Source organism: Triticum dicoccoides, chromosome 5A (genome assembly GCF_002162155.2).
Source record: "Triticum dicoccoides isolate Atlit2015 ecotype Zavitan chromosome 5A, WEW_v2.0, whole genome shotgun sequence".
NCBI classification, from domain to species: domain Eukaryota; kingdom Viridiplantae; phylum Streptophyta; class Magnoliopsida; order Poales; family Poaceae; genus Triticum; species Triticum dicoccoides.
In genome coordinates this window covers 483,415,223-483,428,483 of record NC_041388.1, presented here as the reverse complement: position 1 = coordinate 483,428,483, position 13,261 = coordinate 483,415,223, and the positions used below count along the sequence as shown (strand labels likewise).

General features: G+C 39.4%; 1 protein-coding gene and 1 long non-coding RNA gene across 6 annotated transcripts in view; one reads left to right on the top strand and one right to left on the bottom strand.

Moving 5' to 3' along the window:
- The window catches only part of LOC119302348, a 5,875-nt gene extending 2,501 nt beyond the window's left edge, over positions 1–3,374 (top strand). For 2 of the 5 annotated variants that reach the window (XR_005147492.1, XR_005147491.1), the window contains exons 3-5: positions 62–1,107; positions 1,259–1,323; positions 1,566–3,374. This is a non-coding gene — a long non-coding RNA (uncharacterized LOC119302348). The remainder of the gene's footprint in view (positions 1–61; positions 1,108–1,258; positions 1,324–1,565) is intronic. The other 3 variants (XR_005147494.1, XR_005147493.1, XR_005147495.1) reach the window with 3 other exon arrangements.
- A 1,464-nt stretch (positions 3,375–4,838) lies between these two features.
- Positions 4,839–13,255, bottom strand: LOC119302347 (WD repeat-containing protein 48-like). The gene is made up of 18 exons (XM_037579390.1): positions 12,972–13,255; positions 12,035–12,167; positions 11,766–11,924; positions 11,108–11,170; positions 10,830–10,919; positions 10,451–10,744; positions 10,257–10,354; positions 9,505–9,540; positions 9,147–9,267; positions 8,833–9,069; positions 7,912–8,007; positions 7,763–7,828; positions 7,546–7,584; positions 7,333–7,467; positions 6,735–7,087; positions 6,040–6,133; positions 5,411–5,587; positions 4,839–5,309 (listed from the first exon to the last, which is right to left on the bottom strand). The coding sequence occupies exons 2-18, from the start codon at positions 12,131–12,133 to the stop codon at positions 5,211–5,213; spliced, it is 2,256 nt and encodes a 751-aa protein (XP_037435287.1). The 5' UTR covers positions 12,134–12,167; positions 12,972–13,255; the 3' UTR covers positions 4,839–5,210.
- Positions 13,256–13,261: the final 6 nt, after the last annotated feature.

The following is a 13,261-nucleotide window of genomic DNA, read 5'->3' as shown; positions in this document are numbered from 1 at the left end:
GGACGGCTAGACTATAGCATGCTCTGGACATCCTACTGATGCCGATGATTTTGCTTTGCAGGTGGATAAGTGGATGGCACATGTGTATATTGCTGTTGAGGGATTATATTTGACATTTTATTTTTATCCCAACACTAGATTGAAGTGGTGATTTACAAAGGATTTTTAGTGGGGCACAAGTGTAGATTGATACAAAAGCATGCTGAATAGTGAAGTAGTACCATGCTAGAATTACTTGGCTACATTTTTTTTGTTTCTTTGATGCAATGTAATCTTTGTTGTTCCTGTTATTAGTGATTTTTCTAGAACATCGGGTAAGCACTATGCTAAAAAAAAGCTATTCTAGAAAAGGATGAGAAGAGCTATTCCAGAAAAGGATGAGAAGAGCCTCAAGGTACATTCTTTTTATTCTGCCAGTGTGTCTTACATATTTTCTAGCTTGCAATGCTTTATAAGATATTTCATATGGAGGTCAATGTTGAAAAAAAAGGAGTAGTCAACTTGTGGAGAACAATGTTAATCAAGCTCTCATGATATTTCCTCTGCTTCAAGATGCTTTCTCAGCTATTTGTTAACATGCTTCTGAACTTTGATTTTCTTTACTAAACTAGACCATTGTGCAGGATCATGATGGGTCGTCCTTAAAAATCTTGACAATTACCCTTGACACAACACATGGGATGTGCTCAATCCTACTTATTTTTGTCTGTTATTTTATATATGTTTTTCACCTCAGAGATTTTATTAAATTTCAGTTGGGTTATAACAAGAGATGCAAATAAAGAACTTTATTACGGGTTTTCATAAAACAAATATATACTTCCAAATACCTTGAAGGTTATTGATTATATGCAGCAAGGCCATTTGATTAAGTTGGCTCTTTTTTGACACCAATTTATATGCAAGCTATTTGAATATATATTTGTGGAAGAAAGTACAGAAGTGTGTTTGGGTGAGGCCAAGGTTAAACATCTCACATTTTGTTTCAGAAATCATCTCTACTTAAGTCCAAGAGGTCATCAGGTGATGAGATGGATGAACTCCCAGTTTGCATTTATTGGGAGCTATGAAACTGGTAAAATGATTATGGTTCCCGCAACTCCTAAGGTCGAGGTTTTCTTCCACATTTCTGTAATTTTATTTATCTTTGTACTAATTTATCACCCATTATGCGTTTTTTCTCCTTTAGACTAATTATCAGAATATACTGGCCAAGAGACCGTTCTTACTTTTGGTATTGCATCTTTTTTCTCAACAGCCTATTACATTGGAACTTGGTGAAGAAGACCTATTCCTATTTGAGTATGTTGACATCGACAAAAGGTACATGCCGCATGCTGAGACTTATATACCCTATGTGGGACTTTTCATGAAATCATATCGAGAAGGATGTTACCTCCCACAAAGTCTTTATTTGATGTCTAGGGCTTGTCATTTGTCCTGTTTATATGTCCACTAGAGTAATCATAGCAGCTAGATTGTATCACCACTAAAGTCGAAAGCTTCGGAATGGATATATATTATATCTTATGTTGTCTTGGTATCTAAACCGCTCCTATGTGCAGGCAGCAAAGAGAACAAGTATTGAAGGGGGCATAAAGAACTATGGGAGAAGCATCCATTTGACAAGCTCAAAGTCATTGGTTCGCACTACCGTGGTTATATCAAAGATGCAATGGGAAAGAAAGTTAGCTTGTTCACCATCTTGACTGCATTTTCATTGTTTCTTATTAGGCCTGAGATGTAGATATACTGGTAGGCATTCTTCACCCATTATGACTGAAGCCTGATTATCACATTGTATTGCCATGCGTTACAAACTGTTTTTGAAATGTAACTCCTGCACATCATACGAGAACTTGGTTTAGATTATGATTATTCATTTACATATCATTATTTACACTCTTGTCTTAGAGTAAGAAAACTTGGTTCTTTGAAGTTCAGATTATGAGTTCACAATTAGTTTAATCCTGACCATGTACAGTTTTTTGTATAAAATGGTGCGTATTTTTGTACAGAAAGAAGCGAGAGCACATGGTATTTATAGTTTCTGCTTACCTCTGACCTTGGTTACTTTGAATGATTATATGCTTACTCACCGAGTATAATAGCTCATTTTTTGTTCTTTGAAGAATTGAAGGTATTACTATACTCACTGGGTATAATAGCTCAATTTTTGTTCTTTCTAACTACTAAGTGATAAAATGTTATGCTGCAATATTTGGTTCCTGTTTTAGTGGAAATTGGAGCTTTTACCTATAGTTTGCGGAAATCTGTGTTTTGAATACTTTCAATGAGGCAGAGGTTAAATGCTCTGTAAATAAAGACAGACAACAAGGATTAGTGAGTTTATGTCTTTGTTTGTACTGTTTTTATACAAGGACAACAATGAACGACATATGTACTTTTCATCCTATTTGTTTCTAGCATGTAAATGTAAGTATTTCTTCATACACGTGAGAAAGAAAATATTAGTTCTTACACGTTTGAGGATATGTATAACCATAATATGTAATGCAATTGTGGTGAGGTAGAACGAGGAGGAGAGGTGTGTGATGCTAGACATATTAGCAAAATTTTTAGTTCAGTTGATTACATTCATGAGTGTTCTTCCGTTGCAACATACGGGCCTTGTTCACTGCATACACAGATATACTACTATCTTATAGAATATGTTGATCAAGGATGAAGAGGTGGATAAGTTTGTGGCTTTAGTTACTGAATGTCCAGATCTGGCTTGCTTCTCAACTAGGGCCTACATTTAGAGAAGACATATTCATATGTACGTGATTTATAAGGTCCTTTTTCTATACATGTTTGCAAAGTTTGTCGGTATATTATGCAGAGACAACTTGCCATGGTCTGCGTAGATGTGTTCTTTATTTCTCAATTTCTTTTGCTTTAAAACGATGTTGATTGGCTGAAAGAATGGTTCTGCATGGTTTGCACTCACACCTACTTGAATTTAGAGTTTTATTAGCAAATCCATTTAGAACAGTGTTAACATTTTACATTTTTCTACAGAAAGTTGTACACTGCAGGGGTCTATACCCACAAACCAAGGAAGGCAACTCAGAAGTTTTTCCCTGCCAATAACCAAGATTCACAAGGATAGGAGGGCAGAGATATCATGCTGCCATGGAACTGGTCCATTTGTCATTGCCTTGCTGCTTTCATGTTCCCTGATATTCAGTAGCCATATACTTTTAGGACTTAGGATGTGATTTCACATGCGTTGCTGATCATAGTTGATGCTTTTGTCGGTTCAGGGTGAGCTATTTTGTGTACAATTGCTATTGGCCGTGTAATGACTGGCTATGCATGGCTCTGTTTTATTGAGCTTAGATGAAAATTTGATGGACCACCTAAATTCATACGAAACAAACAAAGGCTAAGTAGAGCCCCAAATTAGAGACACGATGGATGTCCATCCTGATCACTATTAGATTTTGTCATCGAAGAGCTACTAATAGACTTACAATCTCGAATGACTACCTGTATTTTTCAGAAAATTTGTTGACCTGGTCTTATTTGGGTATAGGACATGCCTGTACTTTTTGTGAAAGTTACAGGATGCACATTCTATTTAAAATGGATACATTGCAAATTTTGTTATACCTCCATTGGTCAGGACCTGACCATGGAAGAATGAACCCTAAATGATGTCAAATTATTGGTCAGGATCTCCACATAATATTTCACCAGCTTAGGCATCTGCATTGTCTGTTAGACAGGTTTGGTTTTTGGTTATGTATGGGTCCTTGCTTAGTATGGCCCGGGAAACCTGACAGGTTATGTATGGGTAGTCGCTTAGTATGGCCCGGGAAGGGCTAGCCACTGAACCACATTAGTTGTAGGTAATGAGTAGCCTTATTTTGGTGATAAAGATGTGATATCAATGCAACATGCTGGTTTGCTACTGCGAGCGGACCGACACCATTCTGCGAGGGAGGCGAGAAGCACTGGTGAGCCGGCGACAGCTATTCTGTGTCGAGTGAGGCGGTGCTGCAAACACCGTGTTTCATTGATGCGAGTGGTGACGCGGGGCGACCAACGTCGACTACGATGGAGCTGTGGAGTGGGGCACTGCAAGCAGTGATGCGGGAGACCGACGTCTATTGGGAAGTGGCGCAACAAGTGGTGCTGAGGGGGCACGGGAGCTAGGGTAGTTGGGCAAATCCAACGACGCACATGTCCTGATCGTACAACTCAGGAGGGGGGTGGTCGCTGAATGTGATCGCCCAGCTAACGCCTGACGTTTCCCTATTTGGGTATGAGGCACATTGGTTCATGAAACAATCTGACACGTCTTTATGACTTGGGAATTCTATCCACCTTGCATCAAATTTAAAATCCTATAAGAGAATTATTCTATGTTATGATAGAAATATTTATGTTCCATAGTATAACATGCTTTCAGTCAAGACGTGCATTGCACGTGCATGCTTACTAGTGTGTATCCAAATAGTACTCCCTCCGTATCTAAGAGTAAACAAATCTAAGAGTAATTTGGACGGAGGTAATACAAATATACAATGAAACAAGCCATATAAGTTCGATTCCTCCAAGATTCCTATGTAATTTATTGGAAAGAAAGAGGGCCTGAATGCTGGACTATATTCAATTATCATGACAATCTGTTACAATGCCAAACACACTCAGATTCTCTTTTTCAACAATTGACCAACCTGACAAATGCCCTGAATATTTTGAGCCCCGGCACACAGCAATGCAGACTTTCAAGTGAACAATGCAAAACAGAAGGCAAAAAAAGTTACCTGGAATAATTTTATTCTCTTACACCTCATCCCAAGACGATGGAAACAGGGTTAAGTCCAGGAGCGGAAAAAAATGTTTTCTTACAATCAAATCATTTTGTACGTGGAGGGGGAACAAATAATTTCTTTTATCCCATTTAGAAGCTTTATTGAGAAATCCAAATCTCTAGATATACAAGCCTGGTAGCCAGCAGATCATTACACCTGTGCTATGATACAATCTTACTAGAAGCCTGGAGATACAAGATTCACAGGAAAACTTTACAGAGGAATTAAGTTGCTGTAGTTCTGGGAACGGCACCAAAGAGCAGCACAAGAGTGGAACACTTGCATCCTATAGGTCATATGGTCATCTTCAACGATGCCGTCTCCAATGCAGATATGCTCAGCACCTATGGTGAACCAAACGAGCGGATGTATTTTAGGTTGCAATCATCTTGATTGGACCACTCTGTAATTAAGAATCAAATCCTCCGGCTTCTTCCAAATATATGTCCTCACCGTCGCCAAACTCATCTCAGGTGACAGAACCTGCTGCAAAAAGTATTCTTTAACACAACTGCACAATGATAAGTTTGCTCTCAAACCACAAAATGTAATGCGGGCTTCCATTATGCCTTACGAATACTTGCCTGGTTGTTGCACAATATCTCGACAGAAGGTTTCAGTTTTTGCCATGGCTTTAGTCCAAGCCGTGAAGAACTATCTAGGGCTGATGTGCCAGAGGTCAAACCCATGGCAAATGTGCTGTCCGGACTTCCATCCAATGGTTTCTCAAGAACAAGCTTCTCAACAACATAGTTAGCAACCTGTACACACAAACAAATTTAATACATGACATAAAATAAGATGATAAATAACAACAGCAATAACTTGTTCATAATATGTGACTGTATCGTATTATCAATATTTGTATGATTCAGCTAGGGTACTGAAAAATAGCGTTTGACACCTATTGTCGAGGTAGTTAGGTGCTCAAAAAACAAAGGCAGATAAGAAAAAACTAGCTAGTTAGCTATCTCCACGTTTCTTCCCATGTACTCCCGCCGTCCCAAAATAAGTGTCTCAACCTTAGTACAGGTTGAGACACTTATTTTGGGACGGAGAGAGTATGTAACCAATTGACATATAGTACTTCCATGGATCGCCAAAGCTGCTTCCATCCTTCATCTTATGCCACTTTTTTTGTCGAGAGAAATTCACCCTTTGCAACTTAAATCTTTAACTTTGTTCTAGATAACTGATTTCAGTAACATCTTACTTTGAGAACTCGCAGTATCCGTGGAGCGCTGAGTTTCCCTTGCGTTATGTTTGGTGCAGGTGAGCCTTCGGCTGGATGCAAATAAAAGCCACACCTACATTTCAAAAGGAGAAGCAGTGTCAGGAACATATTTACTGAGAGATCGAATTTTCAGTCTGCAAGTGGTTCTCCCAATTAGGGTATATTGCAGAACAAATAATCACATCATTAACTGAAGGAAATAAAAAAAGACAGACCCAGTGCTAGAAGCTCCCACACCAGGTGGGGTCTGGGGAAGGTAATACAGCTTCACGGAAGTTCAAGGATAAATAAACAGTAAAATCATACTAGCATATTTGAGCTCAAGGATGGATAATCACTCCACACCAAAATCATATATCATCGTTTTAGTTCCAAAATTCATTGTCACTGCTACATGAAAAATATATGTATGGAAACATACCATGACTGACTGGGTTCAAGACTTGGAAGGTCATAAGAAAATGGCCAGAACAAAAAACTTGCAACAATTTAAAAGTTAAGCATCATCACAATAACACGGGCTTGCAAACTACTGCAATAAAGTGTTTCGCCTTCTAAAATGCTTTGCTACTCCAATTACTAAGGTAGCTATATCCAAGGACGGGAAACATGTTTCAAAGATATAAAATAAAAATATCGTCTCGGGATAAAAACATGTTGAGATGATAAATTACTTTGTGTTCTCTTTTGGAAATCGGCCGTTCTCAGCACAGTCCACACACCACCATGGCAAATCATCCTCGGTTCCATCCAAATCGGTAATTCTTTTTCTCCAAGGCCCTCCACTAGAACTTTCCGTGATAATTGATGGAGGCGAAACCGTGGAGAACTCAAACGAGGGAAGCACATTATTTGCATGGTTTTCGCTTCCATCGTCGACGTCGGATCTTGGATGTGGTAAGTTTTTCAATGATACATCTTTCCCTATTGAAGAATCAGCATTGGACAAGCTGTGTGGGCCTGGTTTCGGCCTTCGTTTACTCCAATGAACTAACAAACCACGAAGAGTTTCATGAGCCAAATTAATCTGCACAATTTTTGGACAACTGTTCAGAAGATGACTTGCTAGTGGCCCATACTATGGCAAAGTGAATTTCTTTAATATGTGTAATGAAAGGTTTACAGTAAAAATGAAATGACAAATATTAATAACAAGATATTTCCGTTGCAACTCAAGAACATAGATGAACTACTGATCCAACTAATTTCTGAACAGTAAGCTTAAAACAAAAAATAACCATAGTCCGCATTATGATATGTTTTCGTGCAAACCTTAAGATCTTCCTGTGCTCCAGTAACATTCAAATCAACCGCATATATTTCTGCAGAAAAGCATTGTGGAGTATCCAGGTGAACAGACAGGCACCCCAATCGAGCGTCCATGGTGAACCATGCAGGTATGCTAACCTAAAATAGAGAAGGATGTGACATAGCAATATGAAGAGCATCTTTAAATAAAACATAAACAAAAAATGGCAGTCATACCATCTCAAATAACTCCTTTTTCTTATCATCAAACGAAACCTGCAAGCAAAATGAAGTGGCTTAACATTCTAGCAAACCTTCCAATTTGTTCAAAGAGATCCATATGAACTGTGAGCTTCTCAAATTTGGATACGACCTAGCAATGCTGCTAGCTCTTAACATTTGTATATTATCCATGAGGAAAAGTGCACTCAAGTCATCGAGAGGGAATAGGAACCTTGCCAAAATCTTCGATAACAGCTCCTCGAGTAATCTCCCATAATTTAACAGAACCAACAGTATCCTGTAAAATAGGATGAAGGTGGATGATGCCACTTGTTGCGTTTGATAACAACAAAGACAAATTTGAAAATATCTTATAATCACCTTTGTCAGGACATGCCTTCTATTATTCATGATCTCATGTTGAACTATAGCTGGAACTCCAGGAATAGTGAAAGATGGCTCTTTGTATACAGGCACCTAGAGTGGTTTAGAAAATAGAAGTTATTAACATGTACACCTGTGCAAGATGACCGAGTAAAAGTAACTGTTGCTGATCAGTCAAGCAAAAACAGGTATAGAGTTGAGTAGATCAATGAAACATTGATATCATAAGCACATAATATAAGACAAAAGGCTAAAAAAAACTGACGTGTATCTGGCATTAATTTTGAATAGTGCCCAAAGTAGAATATAAACATAGAAATTACGTAGCAAAAAAAAACCCAGTGTTTATTTGCCATCATCTCTGAGAAAAAACAGATAGCTGGTTAACATGGGAAAAACAAGACCTCAAAGTTAATATTACATGGCCATAGATCTTGAATAATTTGCCCCAAAGTTAACAGACATGTAAATAGTTTCTATTGAAACAAGTCCTCCAACTATACAAATATAAAGATTCAAAGGGGCAGATCCAACTAATCTCGACCATCAAACCATGCCAATCAAACAACCTAGATTACTCCAACGTTGAGCACTCAAACATGTTTAGCATTCAATTAATATCATACATAATATCTAGGTGAGTGCTAACCACGTAATTAACGCGCAGTTAATATCCTACCTAGTATCAACGTGCAACCACTATCCAAAATAATAGCAACGTGCATTGCAGGTACACGATTACTAGTCAGCCATAGGAGATGAAACTATCATCACAGATTGCATGTCTCGGAAATAATGAGTTATTAACTTATTATTATGGCGCATCTCAGAAATGTGACGTCACTGCTCAGAAGCCAGAACATAACGTGTCTGATAAAATAACGTAACAGATGAAAAGATGGCAACTGTCATGCTTACAGGTGCTGATCCTTCTAAAGAAGCTCTTGCTCTTGAGAATGACAAATTCCCAGCTAAGAATGAGCCTCCCTTTTGAAAAACCTTTTGTGGGGTTTGCCCTTCAGCTGGCCATCCATAAACAGAAGAATCAGTTGTTGCAACCCATATTGTATCATCTTGCAAGGACAACTGTAGGATTGGGTGTTCATTTGTGCATAGTAAGACACTCTCTCGTGTGGAGAGGTCTGTCAGGTACACCTGTACCAACGGAAAACAGAGAAGTTCAGGATTTAGAACTGTAGGCATTATTCAACAAAATGAGATATTTTACTCACGGACTGATCTCTTCCACCACTATAAACATGACCAAATGAAGGGGTGCTTGCGAGCGCCCAAACCGAATCAGTGTGAACGGCATAAGAATGCACACAGCGTTGCTGTCCTAGATCCCATAGTCTGCAAAGTATGAACATATTTAGACAAGATGCAAAAAATTATTTGCAGAATCTATGCATGCAGGCTAACATGCCCGCGACGCAGTGATTGTCCGCGATGCCGGAAATTAGTTAATGCACTGTTACTTTAATAATCGTGATGTGTTAATAATATTCATGTGGACGTTCACGGACGCATCCGCCTGCATCCCTACTTGGCATCATGACCAAATACAGAAAATATGAACTTTGTATTTACCTTATCATTGAGTCAGACGAGCCTGATAGACAATACCTGGAAAAATATGTTCTACAGTGTTAACTAGTTTCAAACTTCTAATGAAAATAGATGGGATTCAACAAAGTTCCACAAAGCCTGTCAACATTATCTAGTGTTGGTCAACACCATTTTTTAAACCTTGCAGCCAAAATCGGTAATTTAATCATCAAAAACCACATGTTCCTTTCAAATATGACACATCAGCTCCCACAAACAAACATCTGCATCCTAGTCAGTTTTTTTGCCATGTGAGTTATTTCCATCTCATCAACTAATAACACATAGAAGTGGCTGACATTGACCATTGCCACTAGGATGGTAACCAGCATGATGACCATGCCAATTAATGTCCCCTTTGGGCAGTCAATCGATTTCAGTGGTGAAGTTACGGCTTTTGAACTACTGATCACGTGACTAATGCAACTTAAAAGATAGTGGATAATTATTTGCAAAAGATAATGATTCAGCAGTAACCTTTCTCCAAAATATAAAGGGCTTGTTGTTGACTGCAACTATAGGAAACTAAAAATGCTAGGCCAGGAACATGTACAGATGATAATTTATGGTCTACAAAGTTGTATATATGGAACACATAAATGGGTACAATATTGTCTGAGCTGTTCTATGATTCACTTTTGAAACATCTAATGTCATCATAACCACTCATCTGCAGACAATGCATTATCTTAGATGAATCTATGAGAGAACTTTGATGATGCCTAAACACAAACCTCCCAGTGGAATCAATAAGCAAAGCCCTGATATTGTCAGTGTGCCCTCTCAATTTCATGTTCTTAGAACCTGTCCTGGGATCCCAAACACGAACAACCTATATCAAACCAGTAGGAAGTCTATAAGAAAAGGTCCAAATAAAATGGCAGTTAAAGGATCACATGCTTGCTCTTGAAAATGAATAGTGCAATACCTTTTCAGTACCACCAGAGACAAGCAATGTCCCTGTATCATTCATATCCAATGCATAAACTGAATCCTTATGACCTTTGGCAGCAATTGGACAGTACCCATGTGATTTTCCGTTGGTAGAAACAATGTTGCCACTAGAATTTACATTGCACAAGGTTGACAAAGCAGGTCCAGAGTTTCCGTTAGGAACCTCATCCTCTTTTGCATCTACAGATTTGGCTATAGGTGCAATAGCAGCATCAAGATCCCATATGAAGACCTCACCACCAAGGCCACCAGAGGCTACAATATTGCTCTACAGTGAAGGCACAAAAAGCATATAAAATATAGTAGATATAGAACTAATACTTCCACATAGTCATAGGTCTGGCAATGTATACATTCTTTTCAGCCGCAGCAAGACATATCACATAATCAGAATGCTGGCGGAGAGTCTTGGTACAAGCACCATCTGCTAAGCAATTCCACACCTGTAAAAAATAAGTATTGGGGCTTAGTTTGGGGTTTCTGAAACATGCCTGCCAAATTTATTTTATAACGCTGTGAAAAAATAGCCACACAAACATATATTGGTTAGGCAACCAAAAAAAAAGGAAACAAAAAGGCATGCAGGCACGACAAAAAATATCTAAAAACAGGGGCCACTGAAACAACAAACCTTTAATGTGGTGTCTGAGGAACAGGAAACAAGATTTTGGCCAACAATAATGGCATCGTTAACCTGCACAATAAAGATAGCAGCTTGTAAAACAAGGCAATACTTCAGCAGTGATACAAGAGAGTCAACACATGTAAGCAGGAAGCAAGTATCAGTTCAAAGTCCTGACGGATTTATTTCTCCATCCACTAACAGAATCTACTGCCTAACTTTCATAATTGGACAATAAAACTATGTAGGACTAGGAGAATCTTCCATCCAGCCCATCTTGTTTCACGTGGATACAAGTAACAAATAATTTAGCAAATATGCAAAGGTTACAGGACTGGCCCTGCTCCCAAGTATTGTCCAGAACTCCGGATGGCCTCCCACCCATTTACAAAGGATACACAGAATTTCAGACTCGAACAGCACAATAAAAAATATATCCAAAAAAGGCAAAGATGGAAGAACAACCGAAATGAATTGATTGTACCGAACTATAAATATGTTAACAAAATGTAATGACAACACCCTCTATTTGATGTTGAAATCTAGTTTGATGCTCTTGAGCTAATAAATTACAAAAGAAAATGATCCAATGGCAATTCAAATAGAGACAATACCGCGGTTTCAAAATGTAAAATCAGCTGGAGCAGGAGTACATAGAAAAACATACCCAATCAACATGTGACTCAAAGGTTGCTGAAAAGTTTGCGTCCCCATTTTGGTATTCCCATCTCTTCAAGGTACCATCGCGACTCCCAGTAAAAAGATAATCACTTGTACCAGAAGCAGAAGCATTCAGGTACGACAAGCAGTTGATTCCAGCACAATGCTGAAAAACAAGCAGAAGGAAATGCATGAGGACTTTTGGGTGTAGCAAGAACTGTTTCAAGCTAACTACAATACCTAAGAACAACTAGTTAATACTGAAGCGGGGCTGACCTTTTTATTATCAGCATCATTGAGCACATATGTGAAGCGCTTCTCCTTTCTCGGTCGACTTGAACCAGCTGTGTTTCCAGCACTCCCGACACGATGCATTGAAAGGTGGATATGTATCAAAAACTGCAGTAGCCTAACATACAAAACCAGCGATAAATTATTTCAATTTAACCATGGATGAATCGATGCTGGATATTTTATAAAGAATTTGAGATTGCATAATCTCCAGTATGCTAATAAAGCTTCCTGACAGGGCAGGTTGACATAACATTGGGCAATTTTGGAGCAAAAGAAAATGCAGCATCTAGCAACAGTTATAATTGAGATGCAAAATCTCCAAGTTACACAAATCAATTCACTGAATTTACTGCTATAAAAATCACAGACATATAGAGTTCCTTTTGATTACTGGTTCAAAGGAAAAACACCAAAACAGGAAGCACCATTTCACATATTACCGAAAACTCACTTGACCAGACAATGGTAAGTCACTCTGACCCCTACTTTTCCCCATCAAAACTAAATAGTTCCTATTAAGTTTTGAACTGAAGTATCAATGATCCCACATGTAGCAAAACAAGCTGGCAAAGTACCATGATTCACCACGGCGCTAGTCAGAAGACACGCCAGCACTAGGTACCTAGGCAGGAGGGTGTTGCCCACGCCTAGGCATCCGCCTCTTTGAACACTGATAAACGATCCCCACCCCGGCACAGGGGCATGGGGAGAATAAACTGGTGCTAGTGGTATTGTTCAGGATCTCAAAGTAGTATTAGTTCAGGGGCCGAAATACATGGGCGATGGGGCCTTGACAGTCCTAGCGATGAGAATAGGGTCAACTGAGACCGATCTTGAAGAAAGGGATCTGGCTGGATTCAATTGCTCGCTGCGCGAAGACAAAACACGCGATAATCTGAGCAAGCTAGGGCTTCCTTACCAGCAAAAGGGATCGCGTCCCTTCCGGAGGTCCGCGCCAGTCCAGGAGCAGCAGACGGGATCAGCGGAGAAAGTACGCGAGAACCGAGCCCCGTAGCATGCGTCCTTCGGCGGGAGGCGACGGCAGCGGCAGACGAGGAGGAGGAGGAGGAACTCGGTGTGGGCTTCAGCGGTGGGAGTCTCAGGGGCGATGCCGCGGGATTGGGAGCAGAAAGTGCCGCCGATCGATCTGGTTGGGGTGGATAGGGGTTGGGGCGCTGGGGTTTTGCGCGGCGGCGTTAGCGGTTGTCG